Below are 20,989 nucleotides of genomic sequence, written 5' to 3'. Positions count from 1 at the left end.
TGTAGTCTTAACGCGACCGAATTAAATTAAAACAGTCGGACACACACACACACACACACACGGACAAATACACACACGGACACAGTCGCACGCACCTGACGATTCAATATCATTAAAAATAACGCCGACGGCGAGTTTAATACGCGCGCCGTCGCAGCCGAACGCGCTAGTTATATTATAATTTTAGGCGTTATTAATTATTTTTGTACGGTATTATGATGAACACAATATTTCGTGCAAATATTATATATATATTGTGTAAGTGTGCGTGTATGTGATATCAGATACCAATCGCTCGCCGACTTTATCAGGTTCGCAGTAAGTTCGACGGAACGCGGCTGTCGAGTCGGCGACGTGGTTATCAATCGCTGTTGTTATCAATCACGGTGTTGACCTACATACCTTGACTATTATTATTATTATTATTCGTTACTCCGTTCTTATCACCGCCGAATACCGATGATTGACGGACAGATGGACTAGCTTGCTGGTGTAGCAACTGCAGATTGCGGGACGAGTACGGAGAGGTCTCCCTCACGGTTTTTAGTGTAAAATCTAAAGAGAAACTCCGTGACGGTCACGACCAAACACAATGATCGTGTACGTCGCCGTGGCGGTAATAACAATGACATTGTTGTTTGTTTATTTGCTATACGAGCCGACAAGGACGACGGTGGCGGCAACGGCGACAGATTCGACGGCGGCGGCGGCGACGACGAGTCGTACAAACAAACCAGTCAACATAAGCCATGTTATGTAAGTGTAAAGTGGGTACGTGCGCAAGGCCGATCCGAAATGGAAAGACTAACATATTTTGTGAGAGCAACCGGATAGATTCCTAATCCGAGGGCGAGTTTTTAATGCACGAGTGTCTGGATGTTTGTTTGTATTTTGTTTGTTTGTTCGTTTGTTCATCTGGTTGTCAACATCACTAACGCGCGTTATCTGAAAACCAAAGGTCGACTCGTTTTTTACGACGGCGCGATACGTGTTTGAGTACACAACTAACACAGTATCTCGTCGTCACTGCCACCGCCGCCGTCAATGTATGTGGAAATAACAATGTATAGTAATCAGCTAGCCACGACGTTATATACATCAGCGATAACGACGTTATCGGTCGTATTCTGTAACAACACACAGTTGTCATAATAATATTATGGTAAAAAAAAATTGTCATAAAATGTATGTAACATTATAGTATAATAAATTCTTATCATATTATATTATTATCATCGTTATCGAAATGCGCCGCTCGCCAGTGTGGTGTGATAGCGCTGTAGCGTGGAATCGTAAGCGGGGATAACGCATGGAGGCGTGAGTGATCACGGTTGGTTGGTGGAGGCCTTAACAGGCGGCGTTGGCGGCACCGCGAGTGTATCGCCGGTCACTATCGATCTTTTTTTGTCGTTTACTATCGAATGTCATTCGATTGTTAAAATAAACTTGCCTGTGATGTGTCCCTGTACATTACGATTGCATTAAAAAAAAATCGGTTGCAGCGTCGAACGTCATATTTAATGTTCTGATCATAGCCCACAAAAACCGAACGCTTGAATATATTATGTTAATTTAATTTATATCATGTGAATATTGTTTTTTGTTTCGAAACACATTTGTACCTACTACCTAATCATAATGGTCCGTCCCTAATCGGTTTTATTTTATTACTATCGAATTGTTCTGTTGGCACTGTATATCGAACTTTTCAACAGAATGATTCGATTGTGTATGTGTCGCAAGCCCGGTGAAACTTTGTCTTCGTCCGCCAGGAAGGAACGGGAGTCATTCGAATCGTCCGCGTTGTACAGGCAGTTAGTGCGTTCCTTTCATTCCTTCGTGTACCTACGTAGTTTTCCCCCCGAAATGTTTGAAAGTTCCTAGCCGGTAGTTTAAATTTACTCTATAATTTCAGTCCGTGTGGTGGCTTTTGTGATTTTATAAATCATTTCTGGCCAGGCCACAATCGTTTACGCTGGAAAGGACCGTGTCACTCGATCGTATCGTAATTTTTACGATTACACTCCGGTATCGTTTCTTTTCGTGGATTTTGGTTACCAATTTCGATTTTCCATATTCGCCATACCGCAGAGTGCTTTTTTGGGCCATATTGAATGGTTTGTTCTCGATTCGCGCACGCCTTTCCCGCATATCTGCCAACCGACGACGTCGCACAAAATACCGGCGGCCGTTCATTCACATAGGCGCTCGCGTTGAGAATTTCATCGCACATTATTTTTAAACTTTGATTTATATATTGATCATGGTTACTAATTAAAAAAAAAAATATCACCTTCGACACCCCCAATATTAATGCTACTTTTACTATCCACTATGCATTAGCAACAACTTTTGTTGAGATACCGAAATAAAACCGTTTCGTATTACTATATTAGGCACACACGACTTGACGACGGGGCCTTTACCAAGGCTAGACAACGGCTATCGGTCACAACCTGGGCTACACCGATATTCGTTGCACAGGCCTCTACCAGGGCTACTTCCGTTGCAAACGAGACCGGCAGCAAATCGACCTCCACCAGGGCTGTACCGGATATTACCACAGCAACTAGTAAACCAGAATCTACAGAGATCAGCATTTCGGCCACCACCTGCACTGCACCGGTTACCTGCAGGATTTTCACTAACACTACCACAACCGCCTCAACCTCCGACATAGTAAGTATGCCTATACCATTTTTTCACCGTAACGATGAACTTTGGGGTGACGACGAAGAGCGAGAACGTAGACAACAGAGATTCTCTTTGATATATTTAGATGACTTTGTGAGAATGGAGGAAAACGATTACCGCCGTCGATACGGTCTCCGTGTCATACAAGGACGACCCTGGTTACTTCGGGGGGCAGGTCAAGGTCCTCTAGAATTATATGAAAGAGGGGAAGAGCTTTACACGCCGCTATTCACCGTTGTGTTGGTACCATCCAACCTCGAGGATCCAAACGAAGAACTCGAGTTTATGCTCGGTGACCCGCTTGATCCAAATAGTAGCCTACCACTTGACATGAATGCCACCAACACCTCGGCAGTATTGAACGAACGCATTCTTCGAATGGGGCATTTGATAATTAACGACCAAGAGACTATGGACGCTATACAAAGATTACGGGACACGCTTTCAGCCCAGGACTCATATAACTGGATCTTGTTGATTGTGATAATAGCCACAATGCACCCGCATCCGAACGACCAGCCCATGGTTCGGTTCAACCCTGGCAGGTTGTCAATCAACCGAGCCGCTCGTATGTTGGTGGGCTCCCGTGGTATAGTGCATGGTTGGTCTGGTGACATGCCAAACATAATTAACGCTTTACAACAGCACAGTGACATTTCGCCGTTTATATGGTCTTACGAATGTTCTATCGACGTCGAAACGGACGGAGACAGTTCGTTTGACTCAGATTCCGCCGGTTACGAGAGCGGTAGTTGGAAAAGCGGGCCACGCGGTGTGGCCCGTGGTCGCCCGCCGGTCACCGGCATATCATCTTTGAGCGAGACGTCCAGCGTGATGACCAGCGATGACGACGTCGAACATCAGACGAACACAGTAGGTAATCCCGATGACGAGGACGGATCTTTCAGACTTAAGAGATTCAAGGGATACATGAAACGTTCGGCCATCGAACGACGAGAACGTCGAGCCATGAGGCGGGCGAGACGCGAGACGCGTAAACACTACGACTGGCAGCGTCGACTAGAAGACCCAGCATATGACATGGAGGCTAGACGTGCCGAGGTACTGGCCGCCGAAAGTAGGCGCAACGAGAGTCGCGCCCAAGAAATGTTAAACGCCGAACGGAAAACGGAACGAGTCTTGCATTGGTGCCAGACTCAGCAGGGCATAGTGGGTGGCATGGAAAACCAGTTGTCTCCCACAGACGAGTTGGTGGAATGCCGGCTGAAAAACTTGAGACAGTCACTTTGTGAACAGATTTCTAATACCTGGGAGCAGTTTTATGGAGACAAAACGGCCTCTGAAGCTGCATTCGAAGAGATTGACCAATTGGTGTTTTATTGCTGGATGACGCCGGTCCGGTGCATTCGTCAAACTGGCCCCAAGTGAGTTCTATTTTATGAAATTATATACCTAATTATTTGTATGTTAAAATCCAATGTATTCCACTCGAATCACTCTAACTTGGATATGTTCAGTTGTTCTAACATCGAAATAAAAGTTTCAGTACTTGTAGGTATCCATTAATATGGTTGTACACACCCGGTGTATCGGTTAGAAAAATCTTAATCTAGAAACCATGGAAGTGCCAAATATTTTTAGATTTTAGTATATTATCTTAAGAATATTATTTCATATCAAAAAAAATATGATTTCTGGTCGATTCTACGGAATGAATGGATGACACAAAGCGTAATGCATACATTTCAATATGCGTCGATAACTATAGAAATATTTAGCAATTAATATCAATTTAGTGTAAAATTATTTTTATTAGGTATTAGTTACATTTTAATACTAATAAAAAATTGAACTAACCGTAAGAAAAGCATACAAAATTATAAGGCTGTGAAAAAAACTATTTTTTTTTAATTAGTTAAATTAAGTTTATCTAGAGAAATGTAAGTTAATTTTAAAGTTAAAAATTACTTTTATTATTTTTTTAAAGTTACCTACAAGTTAACTAAAAAATAGAAGTTACTTAACTTAGTTAACAATTATACCTTTTTTAATAGCTAACAAAGAATAGTGATTTAATAGAGAACTTACAGTTTTAAATAAATATATATTACAATTAATTGCTGTAAGTACTTATATACTTTAATAAATTATTTGTATGTATTTGACATTTGTTTACCAAATGGTTAACAACTATTTTAAATTAAAATTAAATATTAGAATATATTTAATTATCTACACATATTATAATATCAAATATTATTAAATTCAGTTGTAATTCTATGAATGAATAAAAATGTAATATTAAGTAATAGCTATTAATTTTATATAGATTAATTAGTATACAAACGTATATGAGATAGTGAGTAAATAGTAATATTTTTTTTTCTCAATGAGACGGGTACCTCTCCACTTTTTTGTTTATAATATATATAATAATATATTCCTTGAATATGCAATATTATAATCATTATAATAATTTTATATTTATAATTCATATTTGATATTTCTGATTGTTATTATTTGTTTAGTAAAATTAATTTATTCGAATTAGAATATGTTTTCAATATATAGTTTAAAAAAAAATTAACTTAAATTGACAATACAATTAATTAACTCAAAAGTTACTGCATACACGGAAAACAATTTAACTAGTTAAAAAAATGAACTCTTTATGTCACTTAATTTTTTAGCTCGTTAATGTCCAGCCTTGCAAAATTACGTATTAAATTTCTATTCGAATATTAATTTATACAATAGTGTAAGCGAGTTTCGAAATTAGAATATTTTAAAATAAAAAATAATTGTGGTTAGGTTCTGGGTTTTTTATTGGTGTTAAAGGTTTTGGTTAATCCCAGTGCAGTGTCTGGTTATAATCCTTTTATAATTATGAAGTTCAAAACTAAACAGTACTACTTACTACCTACCTACGTATGTTAATTTTGGTGGTCACACATTCCACTTCAGATATGCAAGAGGATGATCTAAAGCTGATGGGTAAATTGTAGGCGATCGATGTTGTTACATGGGGATACGTTAAATAAGACGTATTTTAATTATTTTATATAAAAATTTAAAAATATGAGTATTATATTATAATACAGTGAAAAATACATTTTAATACTATAACACAAAATTATGTAAATTTAATCTTTTATTAAAAAAAACAACTTGAAAACTCAGTTCATATCAATAAATTTGTATTTTTTTCGCGTTCAAAAATATGACAAAACCGCTTATGCCTATTCCTTATACCTATATAGAAGATGACTTGTAGCATTCATATATTTGTCTTACACAATCATACAAATGGCGGAGTAAGAAACAAATACGTTTTCTACTAAGACAAAGCTAGTTTTTAATTTTATTCTGCATATAAATGCATATTTTGAAGTTTTTTTCGCGTTTAGTGCATATTTCTATCATTTTATACTTTTTGATACATATTTTAATTAATTAGTTTTTAAGTTGGTATAGACCATAGAGTTTAGTTGTTTAGTAATAGTACAACCAAATCATACAAAAATAAGTCATTTCTTAATACTAATAATTACAATCAGTGTTTTCAAATTATTTTTGTTGGAATCAAATTTGTTTACAATGCACTTTTAAAACTATTTAGACTAATTTTATGTTCATTAATGATAACTATTTTAGATTCTGAGCGGAGCGATGAATGTATTGATTGTACAATGATGTGTATTTTTATATTAATTTTTTTTGTCTGTCATCACGGTTTCTTGCAGTAAAAGTGCTTCGATTTTCTTCAACAGCAACTTTTCTGGTAGAAAAGTGAATCTAGTTATTACATTCGAGAGGTTAAAGTTTAAAATTTCCTATAGTTATCAACCAAACAGGAAAAAAAAAACAAAAAATTAAGGAAAAACGGTAATTCTTAAGCAAAACCATTGCAACTTTCGAAAATATGAAATTTTCACTGAATGTTTGTGTTAACATTTTCTATACACCATAAATTGTTAAAAATATTTTGTCTTGTGTTGAACTTTTTATAGGCATATGAATTTTTCGATTATTATTTGTTTTTTTTTAAACTCAAGTTGATAAAAAAATTTCTACTGGAAACTTAAATTAAATTTTTATGAGCGTTTGAGGTTGAAATTTGTACAACATTTAATATTTACTTGATTTCTTATTTTTTTGTAATTCAAAAACGAAATTCTGTAGATACTTGAAATTTACACCAAATATTTATTATATCAATTCATACACTTGATAACATTTTCAAAATATTTGACTCGTCTTGAGCTGTCGATAGACATTTTAAATTTTCATTTTTCTTTTCTGTAAATATCGATAAAATTTTATTGGTTGGGTCAAAAAGCATGAAAATTAAATACAAGATTCTTGATAACTTGTTACAATAGCAGTTAAAAAATATTAAAAATACACAGGCAAGACTTTTTTTTAAATCACTTAAGTTTAAATGTTGACAATATTTATCAAATTGAAAATTGAAAATGATTTTGTAGTTAAACATGTATACAATTTTCAATTTGTATTGCTAAGGATTGAAAATTTAAAACGATTTTCCACTTAAACAGTTTTTTCCATAACTAAAAAATCTAAGAAATATATACATAAATAAGTACAGTTATTTTTTACAGACATTTTAAGTTACAATTTGGACGAAATTGCATATTATCACAAAGAATAACGTTTATAATTTTGTTATATTTTAGTTTCAAAACAACCCAATTTTACGTTTTTGCAATTTTAAACTAAGACTGGTATGCTACTTACAAGTGAACGTTTTAATTGGTTGATAATTAATAAATTATAAATTAAATGTTTATTTAATAGAAAAGCCAATATCACATTTTTCATTATTTTGAAGTTGTTAACGTTATATTAAAAACATACATTTAGTTCACAATAAAAGTTTTAACTAGGTAATTAAAAAAAATACACCAACAACCAAAGGTTACTTCTATCTGAATAACTTTTTGGTTCTAAATGGACAATTTTTACATTTTTTACATTATTGTAATTGTTTATCTTAAGTCTTGCTGCTTAGAACAAAAAACAAATTTCAAGACATAACGTAAAACAACTTTGTTAATTTTTAGATTTAAAGATCTTTAAAATGTATTAATGACAAAATAATATATGTACCTAAAGTTTAATGTTTAAAATTGCTCTTTTATAATACAATTTATATTTTAAGATAGTACCTTAGGTTTTAAGAATATGTAATTTAATTCAGATATTGCATCAGGTTTATTCACACAATTTATTTTAAACTTTGTAGTTATTATAAATTAAAAATAGATCCAATTATATATGCGTTTATAAAATTATAAAATATTTAAGTAGTTTCTAATATAAATTGAAAATTAATAAAAACAAACACATAATTATTATAATTAAAGCAATATTGTTATTTATGATACTGATGAAGGTTATAAGGGATTTGTGGTGCCAGCTATAGAATTCCAGCACTGAGCACCCATGATTATGGCCGGTATTTATAAATATGTATAAGGTTCATACACTTATATATTAAAAATAATGTTGTATAATTAATTTAATACATAGAATAATATTTGCATACATTTTTCACTTTTTAAAAAATTCCTAAAATAACTACTTATCTTAAATAAACGTTATCAATTTATAATCATGAACATTTTTCTAAAAATTTGATTTACAAATTAGGTATTTTGGATTTTTCCAAACAAAGCTATTAAATACAATTTAAATTAAAATGTTGGTATACTTAAAATAAAAATGTTATAAGTACTGTACTTGTAGCGCAAGCGTCTATAAATAGTATACACTTTTTTTAATATATTGATGAGTACAAAAGTTATCTTATTTGTCATGTCATTATGTTACACCTCGTATTATACGACATAAAAAAACTAAAAAATATGTTCAATAAATATGCCACAAAAAAACCAAAATATAATACATTTAAATGAATAATTTATTTAGTGCTTGATATTTTATTTTTAAGTACAATTTTATTAATATTTTATAAAATAATTAAATTACTCCGCATTTTCAGAATTAATTAAAAATATAAGCAATTTAGAAACATTTAAACATTACAGTACGATGTATATTCAACAAAACAAGTTTTGTGTTTATTTTGTTTTCAATTGTTCACGTTCAAAATATAATAAATACCTTATCAAAACTAGATATATCAATTTATTATGCTAATGAATATTATGACGAATCAATTTATGTTATGGATTAGACTCAATATAGTCATATTTCATATTTCTCATACAATAATAAAAATGTGGGTTAATGAAAAATGTTTGTGTGATATTTTATTTCTCGCAGAAAAACCACCATAATGGTAGAGGCGGCTAGGTTAGCCAGCTTTAAGATATAGAATATAGATATATGTTTGTGTTATTTACCAATTTAACATGCTAAAATGTTTTTTATTTTTCTACAAACAGTTGTGGTTTGGCAGTGCTCGCTATGGCTGCACGTCCAATACTGACTTGTGAAGCAGCTGTGGGCAGTGATCTTGATTGTGGAGATAACTATAATGGATTAGATGACGTTGATGAGCTAAATGAGATGGTGAAAAAAGTTATTTTTGAGGCCACAGAAAAAGAGCGGCGAAAGGCTTTACACTCTACAAACTGTACAATCCCTCCACCAGACATTGACGTACCTAATTTAGAGGACATACAAAAGGAGGCTATAAGATCCGGGTACTCGGGCCGTGGTGAAATGTTTAGTACCCAGGCTATGGTCAATCTAGCTAAAACACACCAAAATGGACGATACAATGTGACATTGGTAAAGCGTGATTTATTGGATATGACAGACGAAGTTAATGAAGAGGACGTTCGTACTGAACCTGAAATAATAAGATCTGATGTTGAAAACGAATGTATTGAGCCAGCTGACCTCAAAATGGATTGTGAAAACAACGATTTAGATCAAAACGTTGCTACACATTCGAAGGCGTCTGAGAACGTCAATTTACAACCATCGTCATCAGAACTGACTTTGGTCCAGCGTCTAATACGTGGTCACTTGATCGCTGTTTGGTAAGTATTTTGTTTTCATTTAAGTTTTTTTATACATGGTTACGGTTGGTAATAAGTAAAAATATTAATTAATTTACTTGTATTGTTTTTATGCAGTTTTGATTGCGATAGGAGTATGATGCCGTCTTTGACAAATGGTGGAAGCACCGCACATTGGGCACTTTTATGTGGTGTTATCATAGGAAAGCCACATAAAAGACAAGAAAAAAAAATTCAGCCACACGACGATGAGTTATCTGATGAAGATTTGTTAAAATATGGATATATTTACGCATATGATCCGAATACTACTGAGTTTATTCCAAATGGCTACATAGATAGAAGAGTACTAGACATTGAAAATCCTATTGGTAGAGAAACTAGCCAATACACCAGGAATCATATGGAAAACATAAATTTTGACGATGCAGGTATAGCTGAAGAAGATTATGATGATACAAAACAACATGTCAAGGAGGAAACAAATTCTTATAATTATTATAACATTTCTGATCTGGACTTAAATCGTGATGCAGACCGCGTGTGGGTGATTGCCCGCCATGGTAAACTAGGCGATCGGTATGCTGTGTGGTCTCTCAAAGAACTTGCCAAAAGTAACTGTCAGTTACGTACGCCTGCAGATCAGATTTTGCATAGCATCCCACCTGAAGTAAAAATGCAATGGGACATCAAACAACAGCTTATCGATTGCAATATTGCCAATTTAGTCTCGGAGAATCCAGAATCTATTTTGATTGCTAATAATCATAATAGTAAAACGTATTGTAATTTAGACCCAATCGAGACGGAGTGTAAGTTTCAGAGGTCGGAGAGACTTATTGCCGAGTTACCAGTCGATCCTTGGCCGGAAGAAAATATTATAGCTAAAACAAATCCAGCTTCAGAACAGTTAGAAATGGAAGTACCATCACCACCACAAACGATAATACCAAAATTATCGTCACCAAAACTTATACCACTAACACCAATAGAACGATTATCTCCACCACCTCTGCCAACATCACCACCACCACAACCGCCGCCACCACCTCCACCGCCACCGCTACCAACATCTCCACCACCGCAACCGCCGCCACCACCACCACCACCGCCACCACCAACACAACTAATTCCACCGCCACCACCACCAGTAGCATCAACAAACATGTATGACGACTTCAACCAACCATCATTTGTATTACCGGAAGGACCTAGGCTCGATCTGTGTTTGGCCCATCAGTTTATTTCATTTGAACCAGTTCGGGCGCCGAACATAATATCCGATGTGAACAATCAACAAGCGCTAAACGTGAGTAACATACTATAAGGTGCATTGGTACTAATTATTAGTAATTACGATCAATTATTTTAGCATTGATGCGAATTTCTTAGGCATTTGGGATTCTTATTTAAAATTAGGCATATTTTATTTAACATACAATTCCATATGGTCCTAAATTTAATTTTCACGCAATACCGACAAAAAATGTTTTTTTTTTTTAACAAATAAACTTAGATATTTGAATTTTTCAAAATATTTGAAATTTTTTCAATGAATGTGAAAAAATGATCGATTTAATGACAAATTAATAAGTAATACACAATACAATTTGCCATCTATATAAGGTATGGTTGGGAAAATTTGGTATTATTATTTTACGCTTTTATCAGAACAGAACGTTAAACTTAATAAATATGTAATATGTAAATACATATTTTCATTATGACTTTACAAACTAATTTCGCCAAGTGACAAATTCGTTTGGTAAAATGAGCTATATTTGATTTTACATATTTTGTCATAAATACATGTTTTTACATATTTCACAATTATTCAATTTTTTCTCATATATTCAGACAATTGTACAGTTATAACTTGTTTTCTCTAGAGTTCAGAGTGATTGAACGCTTATTATAAGTAAGTCAATACTAAAGTAAATAATGTACAACATGTGTAGTATAATATTGTCGGTTAAGTCGTGTAGACCGGACGTATTTTTGACGTGGCTATACTTGTGAATACGGTATTAAACTATTTTACTTCAGAATCGGAGATCCTTTGAATTTAAATATTTAAAAATGCTTGTTGTTATAAATTGCAATCAAGATAATTAGATAAATAATTTTTTTTTTATACTTTACTATATTTTTAGTTATATTATTATTTATTATCATCATTATTTTTAAATGATAAATATTTTGAACTGTTTAACACTTATTTATATTTATATTTTTAGCACATAAGTTTTTTTTTTTTTGATAGTAAATATTTTGAACTTTTTAGCACATATTCATATGCATAATTTTGTAAATGTTTAAGAAAAAAATGATAGCCTAGGATATATTCTTAAGTGGTATGTAATGATTTTAACTTTAATTTTGAGCAGAAAATGTGTGGCATTCATATCCGAGACTAAGCCTTTCCTAAATCGTTGTATAGCCCCACCATCCAAACAAACATTTTTGAAGAGTGATATAGACCTAGCTTCAGCCTTCCCAAATTGCAATCACTATTGCACCTGTATTGTCATTGTAATAATGTATAGGAAGTTTTACCTTAATATTTAATTCAATATCTGTAGAATTTACTTTAATTTTACAAGCCAAAAGTTAGTACCAGTGAAAGTTACATGTTTTTTTCAAGTCGAAAATATTACTAAAGTTTAAATTTTTTGTACAAAAAAATTACATTCGCCCATTTAATAGGACTTCGAAATTTTAACCACTCATATATAAAGCACAAATAGGTACTAATTTTATATATTTTTTTTTATTTCTTTATTCATACAGCTGTTGTCTACGCTTCAATGCCACTTTTCATTTAAAATGAGCCGAGATTTAAAAAAATTGAATCTGACCGAAAATTCAACAGATCGTTGGCCAAGGCAACACCGTCGCCAGCCTTCGACTTCATCCTCAGAAAGTAGTACGTCACCGGATAGGCAAATGTATGGTCCAATGGACCATATATCAAATCCAGAAGAAATTCAATGGCTTAGAGAAGAACAATCGGTTCAGTCAAAATCAGCGAAACAAACAATTGAAACACAAATGGATATCAAATGGCCTCTGGAACAAAGACAACAGCAACCACGAATTTTCTCTGAATCAGTTCATCCTGAACAAACTGAATATGTATTACTTGACTCACAATCTGAATTAATCCAGCAGATACAACTACCACTGTCCACGTTCTTAAAAGCTGTACGTTTGGCGATTCGAAAACCAATGCAGTTGCATCTAATCGAAGAAGACGAACATCGGTCTTAGATAACTTGAAAATTCGAAAACTTATCCTCAATCTACCAACCTTCTAACATCCAGCGCCGCCGATTACCAACTAGTCCCTAAATTGTCGAATTGTCATTTCTCAACGTCTTACTAGATGACCTACTTACCAAACTACACTTTGCACATCATCGGAAATTTCGATGTCCGTAGCAATTCTGGTGGATTAATTATGACAAATAACTTTAAGTAAGTAACAAAGTATGGTGCATGCATTTTTATAATTTTAAATTTCCTAAATTGTTTAATACAATGAAATGTATAGTTGGTTTTTAATTTCCAATATTAAAATAATAGTAACTTTATAATTTATAACTACATAATAATATAGGTAATACTGTTATTATAGTTTGTAATATAGTATATAACGATACACACATTGACAGGGGTGGTAAAGTTTGGTTCTCCCCTTGGACTTAAACCCCAATTGCTTATTACTGTCAAGTCTTCTTTGTACCTTTTATGTCACTCAAAAATACCCCTATTCGCCCTCTCTTAAATAAGCTTTATATCCGCGCTTGCACAATGGTCGGTACCGGGAAATAACTGACAGAACTTGTTAAATATTATTATAATAGCCAATAGGTAACTTATTAAAGATGTAAATACTATATTTATTATGTTAATTTATCTTAAAGAAAATAAGTAATTTCGTGTTATTAAATTATTGTTAATTATTAAGGTATAGCTTTAAGCGTGGGTTTATCAATTCTAAAAATTAACATCCCTTATAATGGAACTAATTCTATTTTGAACAACGTAAATTAAATCATTATTTAGGTACTTATTTTTAATTTTACTATTATTGAAAATATGCGATTTCCATCCCCCGGTAAACAGTTGATTATTCAAGTGATACATTATGCTCAGTGCCACTGACAAGTCAATTAAATCATAAGTCATTAAGTCATTTATTAAATCATAACTATATAAACAAACTCCGTGATTAAGATACAGGGTGAAAAATAAATAGCGTAAGATAATATTAATCAGTACTTGTGACGAAATAAATATCAACTTTCAACATGTTCATATAAATTGTTAAACTGCTTATTCTTGAGAATAGTTGACTGTATTGTAGATACTAATTTTATATTATATAAATTCAAAGTTAGCATTATTCATTTATCATGGTTAATGCTAGTATAGTTGAACAAAGTATAATATATAATTAATTCTTATTTTGCATCAACGGTATCCATCACGTATATAATATATGCATGGGTCTTAAGTTTTAAGGCTGTCAAAAGCTTAACTCCACTTTTAAGAGGTCGGATTTAAGCTGTATTTTATATCCATTGTGAGTGATGTGTTGATATGTGTGCCGTATGGTGTACGTAGTGATTGATCATGTACGTGAATTTCTCGAACGCTTTTTATAATTTACGGCTAACACTGTTGATACTTGATTGCATTCTAACATTCTTGGAAATACGTAACGTACGTACTCGCAGTCGCAAGTCACTATACTTTGCTATCAAAAAAAGTTTCAACACGAAAGACCGAAAACCGGAATAAAAATTCACCTACTACCAACATTTCGATCTAAATTTTGAAAATGTATTTAAATTCCTTATTTTCTTTTTTAAGTTATGTAGGGTATACATTTTCGATTAGTTGAATGGTTTACTTAATATCGTACCAAATTAAGTTTGTTTTTTTTTTCAAAATTCACTTTTATTTTATTGTTACTAAGGCATTTTTTTTTTTAATACTGACGAGAATTGAACCACTTCAAATATTTTTCAAAATTAAAATTGGACTTCTGGAAGTATATTTTTTCTTCCGCTTATTGGTTTAAATGCACAAAAAAACAACCAGTTTTCAATAGCCTTGAGGCTTAAGTATTCATTTATAGTTAGTTACATTCTCATCATTTATATCAACTACGCGAATATTGCATAAAACTATATAAGTATAATTTATTAGTACGAAAACATAAATAATTGTTCGTAAAATATATTTTAATACAATAATAATTACATTCACAATAATGTGAATTAATTCAAACGAAGTTGTACATTTTTAAGAATTGTTACTGACGTATTTACGTTCAAATATCTAGGATTAGGAAACCTTCCTTTGCGAATTCATTTTATTTATAGTTTAACATGGTTTATTTAATTATAATAAATATTAGTTCGCTCATCGGAAAATATGGTACATATGTCATTTTACAACTATTATTTTAATAAAGGATGACCCGACATCCGGGATTATCTCTTTGTTGACCATCATGTTCCGTTATCCCGAAAATAACTTCGAACTGTACGTTTTTTTTTCGTTTTTAGAAATGGTCCCGTTTTAATCCCATTTTTCCATTATTACACTGTGTCTTAAAAAAAATCAATGTATGCAACAAATATAAATTATTTTTTTTAAACAAATGAATAATTAGCAGCTAGATAACAGTTTTCGTGGAACGATTGTCTGTGCCGATTAATAATATTTATTATATTAGTGACAAACATGAGATATGTTGTATGTCATATGCACTACGGTCTATGAACTAAAATAATACGTATTATTTGATAACAGATTTGGACTTTTTCACTCCACAGTTGTGTGTGTATGTGTGAATGTATTAGAGAGAATTTCATTTAATATAAATAATATAATGTACTATTTCAATGTTTAATATGATACCTATATGTAAGCACATAGAGAATGAAATCAGATTTGCGCCCTTTCATTTTTCATATTGTATATTATATTAAGTAGTTAATAATTATAAACTAGCTTTGAATTTTCATGATCACGTAATATAATCACACTCCTAACGGTTATTAACAAATTGTCATTGTTCATTAAAGTATAAGGATAATTTATTTGTACAAAATGGTTAATGATTTTTCATAAATTATATTATATTAAAATAATTACATGATACCTATCTCATTATTAATAACTTAATTTAAGTGAAGTGAAGTGAAGTGAAGTTGTAAAATTGTAAATATGTAAGAACTTTCATTGCCTCATTTATGTGTACTCTGTTCAAGTTATTGAAGTAGTCAGCGGCGACCAGTTTTCGTCGGGCAGTAGTCAGGCAATACCCGCGTGTCATCCCTACTCAGTCAATTATCTGTATACCTGCCGTGTGGTATTGCCACAAGTCCGCCACCGACTACGTTTCTTAAATTGAACAGAGTTTAAGAACGTCTCCATTATAGGGTTCATTAAATGTATAGTCCATTGGGTTTTCATCAGGTAATAAACATTTCACTTATCATAGATATGTTTTTAAAATTTACTATCTATTAAACATAGTTTGGGTTTTAAAAAAAATCTCTTTACCATCACAATGTTGTAAATATTTATGAATATTCGTTGTTGTCTAATTTATATATAAATACTGAAATACCTCAATTACGAAGCATTCATCGGAAAATAAACATGTGACTTCATAAATATTAATTCAAATTTTATTAGGTACTTAGTAAACATCGTTGGGGTTTTAAAAATACTCTACAAGTCGTGATCGGCATGTATATACTTTCTTGATTTTTTTTATTTTGGAAAATTATGAACTATATGTTTATATTTTATTAAAATATGAATGATATGATTAAACCAAATTCTACTTTAGACAGACCTCAAAATGGAAAATTATCTGTACCTATCAAAAAACATATTTTTTCAAGTATACAGAATGTTAGTGATTGTGTTTTAAAATTATAACCATTTTATAATAAGAATGTACCTCATTTGTACATTCTCATGGAATTTACCTTGCAATTATTAACACTGTTAAAATTTTATACGAATTTTCACCTTTGGTAATTTAGTTCTTGTTTGCACATTTGTGCGTGTGTGTTTATAATGTTGATGTATAACTTTAAAAGTCTGTAGTGAATGAAGTATTAAAGATAAAGGCCTGAAACTCTTCACGGCTTATCCTAGCCAATGTTATTTTGACCCTAAACAACAAAATCCATTATTCAGTTTCGGAGATCTTCGTTGCTAAAGAAAACTAACTAAAATTAATTATTTTTTCAACGGCTAAAAAGTTAACTAATTTTTATTAAATTTTTTAATTTATCATTTTTATCTACTTAACAAGCTCTTTCTAATGAGCTATAACTATCAACCAACTTTCTATAGCTTTCATCGATTAAGAAAAATATATTTTTCAGGGCTGAAACATGCATACGTTTTTCTGGGTTCAAATTATTATACCGCTTGTGCTTGATATAGTGTCCATCTCGTCAATGTCATCTTAAATTAATGCTAACTTTATAACCCATTTACAGTTATTATTTAGCTATATTTTTACTATTTTACAAACTCTTAAAGATTTCGGTATAAAAATATAAGCATATTTTTTGTACGAAATTATTTATACATTTTCGTAAATTATACTTTGTTTTAAAAATGACATTAATATATTAAAATTGACTTGAATTAACATTATAAATTCTTATAAATCATTAAAAAACGTACCTACTTCAGGTTTTTATCAGGTATTATATTATATAATGCTAGTATAGTTAAGTAAAATACATATACCTATACCATATCATGAACGAATAATTAATAATCATAATTCATAAATAATAATTAGAAATGTAATATACCTAACTAAAAGTTTTTTCAACATTTCTTGAATTCCAACATTTTTTTTATATTGCAGTGAAATGTAGCATAATTTTTTCTATGGATTAAATAGTCGTATTGCAGTCGTGTGCTACTGTTATTGTCGAAAATTTTAAAATTTCTTTGAATATATTTCGTGTGCCTATTTTTAGTGTAAGAATTTTGTAAGTATTTATACATTTTGCTAGGATATTGCTTGTTTATATTACTTACGTAATACTATATAATATTAATGATAACATCATATGAGCAACTAGGTGGGGCTTGGGAAGGCTTTCCCCTCCAATATATATTGGTTCATAGGTTACGAAAAATGTTTTCTTCAATGAAGTATTCAATATTGGTAAGTTCAAGTATGTTACAACTTTGCAAGACTATTTCTAAAATTTGGCAAATGTTTAGATTTGTTCTAGGTACAATTTAAAGAGTGTCCTGTGTATGATACCAAACTGTTTACTGTCAATTATTAACTTGTAATTAATAAGTCTTACGATTTGAGAATTTTAACATTAAATATTGGAGGTGATTTTTTTTAATGTTTTGGATTAGTATTACCTATATATATGAGGGCTACTGCAGTATCCTCCCCCACAACAATTTTGTTCTAGTTTCGCCGAATGAATAACATTCATAATGATTAACTATTTTATTTGATTTATAAAATATATATTCAATATTTTAATAATGTATGTAAATTTAGTTTCTTTGCTTTCCTTTTGTATTCATATTATTATTAGGCAATGGAATGTTTACCGTAATTTTGAAGGGCAGTTGCCCGATAATTTTAAAGAGGTAGGTGGGTGTATCAGTACTGGATTTAGTGAGACATTTTAGTATAACTTACTGTAATAGACTAACTTTATCTGACTATGATATTTAATAAGAATAATAATTTCAATAATAAGTATTATATTAAGTAGTTAACGCTTATTAGGTCATTCAAAAAATAAATTGCCCGATGTAATATTTCACTGTGCCACACCACCTTTACTAGGTATATGGTTTTTAATGTAATGTTTAACACTAAATATTGCAATCATATTATGTAGTGATGGCAACTAGTTTTGTAATTTATATAAACGTGTAGTTTATACTTACCAACGGTTATATAATTATATTTGACATGCGGGCCTGCTGGAGCAGGACCGAATTTAGTTTAGTGTCAATTGTCCTGTGTTGCCCCTATCGGAAATTTGAAAGGCAGCATATTTAAAAAAAATTTTTTGTCCATTTAAAATAGTTTAAAAAAAAATCGTTTACTAAAAAAAAAAATGAATCTTGTTTTTTTTGTTATAATAATATAATTTATACTTTATAAGTATTTTGGTATAGAAATATGGTTACATTTTTTAACGTTTGTCTATTTTTGTTTTACTCAAAGAAATCTGTGTAGTTTTTTCTGAGAAGTGCTTGAATGGTAATATCGTGATGCCCAATTGTGCAAAAAGTCTAAATACGGCCCTGTGTTGGAATCTCAATAGAAAATATATTGGTATAATTTATTTGTACGAACGTTTTTTTGTGAATTATATTTTATTTTCATAATTTCATTTAAAATAATATAATTGTATTCAAATTGAATAATGAATAATTTAGAACTATTATTGACGAAAGTACTTAAGTATGGTTTGGGTATGTTTCTAGTCGTCTAATGTTAATTTTATATTATTTGTATAGTTTAATTTACAGTACCTACATTATTAAGGGCACCATCAGAGAAATACAATGGTAACAATCCTATAAATAGTAATTTATTGATTTCAAATGTTTTAAAATATAATTTATAATATACTAGTATATTATTATAATTTATAACACATTTTTTAATATTGAAAAAAAAATCAAACATACATTTAGGCATGTTTATCATGTATATTGGTTTGTTTAATCAACGAATAATTACATATTTACATACCTAGGTAATCAAAAAAGGTTATAAAATATATTTAGTTAATAATATGTTGTTACTGCTATCCATCATACATTTCATAATATTATGCGTGCCCTTATCTTTAACGTATAATGTAGCAGTACAATGTACATAGATTTGATTTGTAATTTAAAATCACTTACTTTTTTTTTTAAGTTTTTTTGACGAAGTCATTTAATCTATTGATTGCAGTATTATTATTTTTTTTTTTTATCAATTTAACAATCGATAATATATACAATTTATTACAAATATATACTTAGATATAAAGAGTAAATGAAACATTGAATAGGATATAATATGAATAATAATATAGGAATATAGTAACATTTTTAATTTTTTTTTTTAAATTGTTATTATTGTTCTTGAATGAGCACTTTATGGGGACGTGCACGCTTGAGCCAACTGATAGTAGGCTTGTCACTTAGTTTAAGTTCACTTTTTGCGTGATTTAAATAGTCAAAAAAGCTTATCGAAATATTTTGTATATAGGTTTTAACTGTGGGTAGTTTGAAATCTGTATGAAGGGCTTCGTTTCTGATGAACCAAGTAGTATTTGTTATTGTTCGTAGTATTTTTTATTGGGAAACTTGAATTTTATTTATATGGGTTTTGGCACAGTTGCCCCAAGTGAGGAAAATCACTCAGTTTATTCGTTTTCCAGAGGTTCTATATAAAATGGGAATAATTAATTTGTAAAAAATCTAAAATGTTTTTTTGTAAATTATATTATATTTCACATACTGTTATGAGTAACTATTGTAAAAATAATATAACACTAACAATATAAACTATTTAATATCTTAAAAATGCTGTATTTATTTAATTTTATTGGATCGAATTATTACTAAGTGTCAACAAATATTATGTAACCTATACATTTATATTGAAATTATCTTATTGCATTTTTTTATGGACAACTGGAAAATAATTAACCCTGAACCTAAATATTTATATGTAGGCATCTGACATTTTATAAAGGTTCCTTTTTTGTCATCTGTGTTACTTTTTGTTTGATTTATAGTAATTTAAGTTTATATTACTCATATTTACAATATTCTAGTTATTATTTTAATTATAATATATATATAGTTAAGAATTTATCCAAATATTAATGTTACAATAGTAAAAATATTTTATGGTCATAATATTATGTTTGTTGCGTGTGTTTGGGTACAATATAAGCTACGTACCTACCTACTTATAACTATGTAATTTTGTTCGATGTTCTATTGTATGTTTAAGTGTGTGTTAAATAAATAATGATAACCATTAATATTATTCAAAAACCATTTTTGTTTTGTATTGTGTTCACCTACTAAATCTATTCAATATCCTTTATTGGTATAAACATTGCTATAATACTGCACAGTTCACATCACTATAATTACTTATTTGATGTTCATGGGGTAGAAGAACAGACTTGTTCATAAAAAGTATTGTCCTACACGTCATGACCATGATCGTCGGCTGCAACCGTGATTCAGGTACATATGTATTATATTATATT

At 30.8% G+C, this 20,989-nt stretch overlaps 1 protein-coding gene across 3 annotated transcripts; it reads left to right on the top strand.

Moving 5' to 3' along the window:
* The first annotated feature begins 182 nt into the window (after positions 1-182).
* LOC111032869 lies at positions 183-20,762 on the top strand. Of its 3 annotated transcripts, XR_002604348.1 has the most exons (6): positions 183-756; positions 2,397-4,079; positions 9,087-9,689; positions 9,786-10,977; positions 12,459-13,145; positions 18,931-20,762. XR_002604348.1 is itself a non-coding variant. In XM_022313331.1 (5 exons), the coding sequence occupies exons 1-5, from the start codon at positions 593-595 to the stop codon at positions 12,936-12,938; spliced, it is 4,122 nt and encodes a 1,373-aa protein (XP_022169023.1). In that variant the 5' UTR covers positions 183-592; the 3' UTR covers positions 12,939-17,268. The 3 variants fall into 3 exon arrangements, 2 of the variants coding, with proteins under 2 accessions (XP_022169023.1, XP_022169024.1); XM_022313331.1 differs by lacking the exon at positions 18,931-20,762 and having other exon boundaries at positions 12,459-17,268; XM_022313332.1 differs by lacking the exons at positions 183-756; positions 18,931-20,762 and having other exon boundaries at positions 2,564-2,679; positions 2,780-4,079; positions 12,459-17,268.
* The last annotated feature ends 227 nt before the right edge of the window (positions 20,763-20,989 follow it).

Source organism: Myzus persicae, unplaced genomic scaffold (assembly GCF_001856785.1).
Source record: "Myzus persicae strain clone G006 unplaced genomic scaffold, MPER_G0061.0, whole genome shotgun sequence".
Lineage (NCBI taxonomy): Eukaryota > Metazoa > Arthropoda > Insecta > Hemiptera > Aphididae > Myzus > Myzus persicae.
The sequence above is the reverse complement of the archived record's forward strand: the minus strand, read 5'-3'. Positions and strand labels throughout refer to the sequence as shown.

What these genes read in the sequence shown, in the direction of transcription:
- LOC111032869 (XM_022313331.1), top strand. Translation starts at nt 593, where the DNA reads ATGATCGTGTACGTCGCCGTGGCGGTAATAACAATGACATTGTTGTTT. An exon ending in GGTCACTTGATCGCTGTTTG is followed by an intron (nt 9,690 to 9,785) that starts GTAAGTATTTTG and finishes GTTTTTATGCAG; the next exon opens with TTTTGATTGCGATAGGAGTA. An exon ending in ACAATCAACAAGCGCTAAAC is followed by an intron (nt 10,978 to 12,458) that starts GTGAGTAACATA and finishes TTATTCATACAG; the next exon opens with CTGTTGTCTACGCTTCAATG.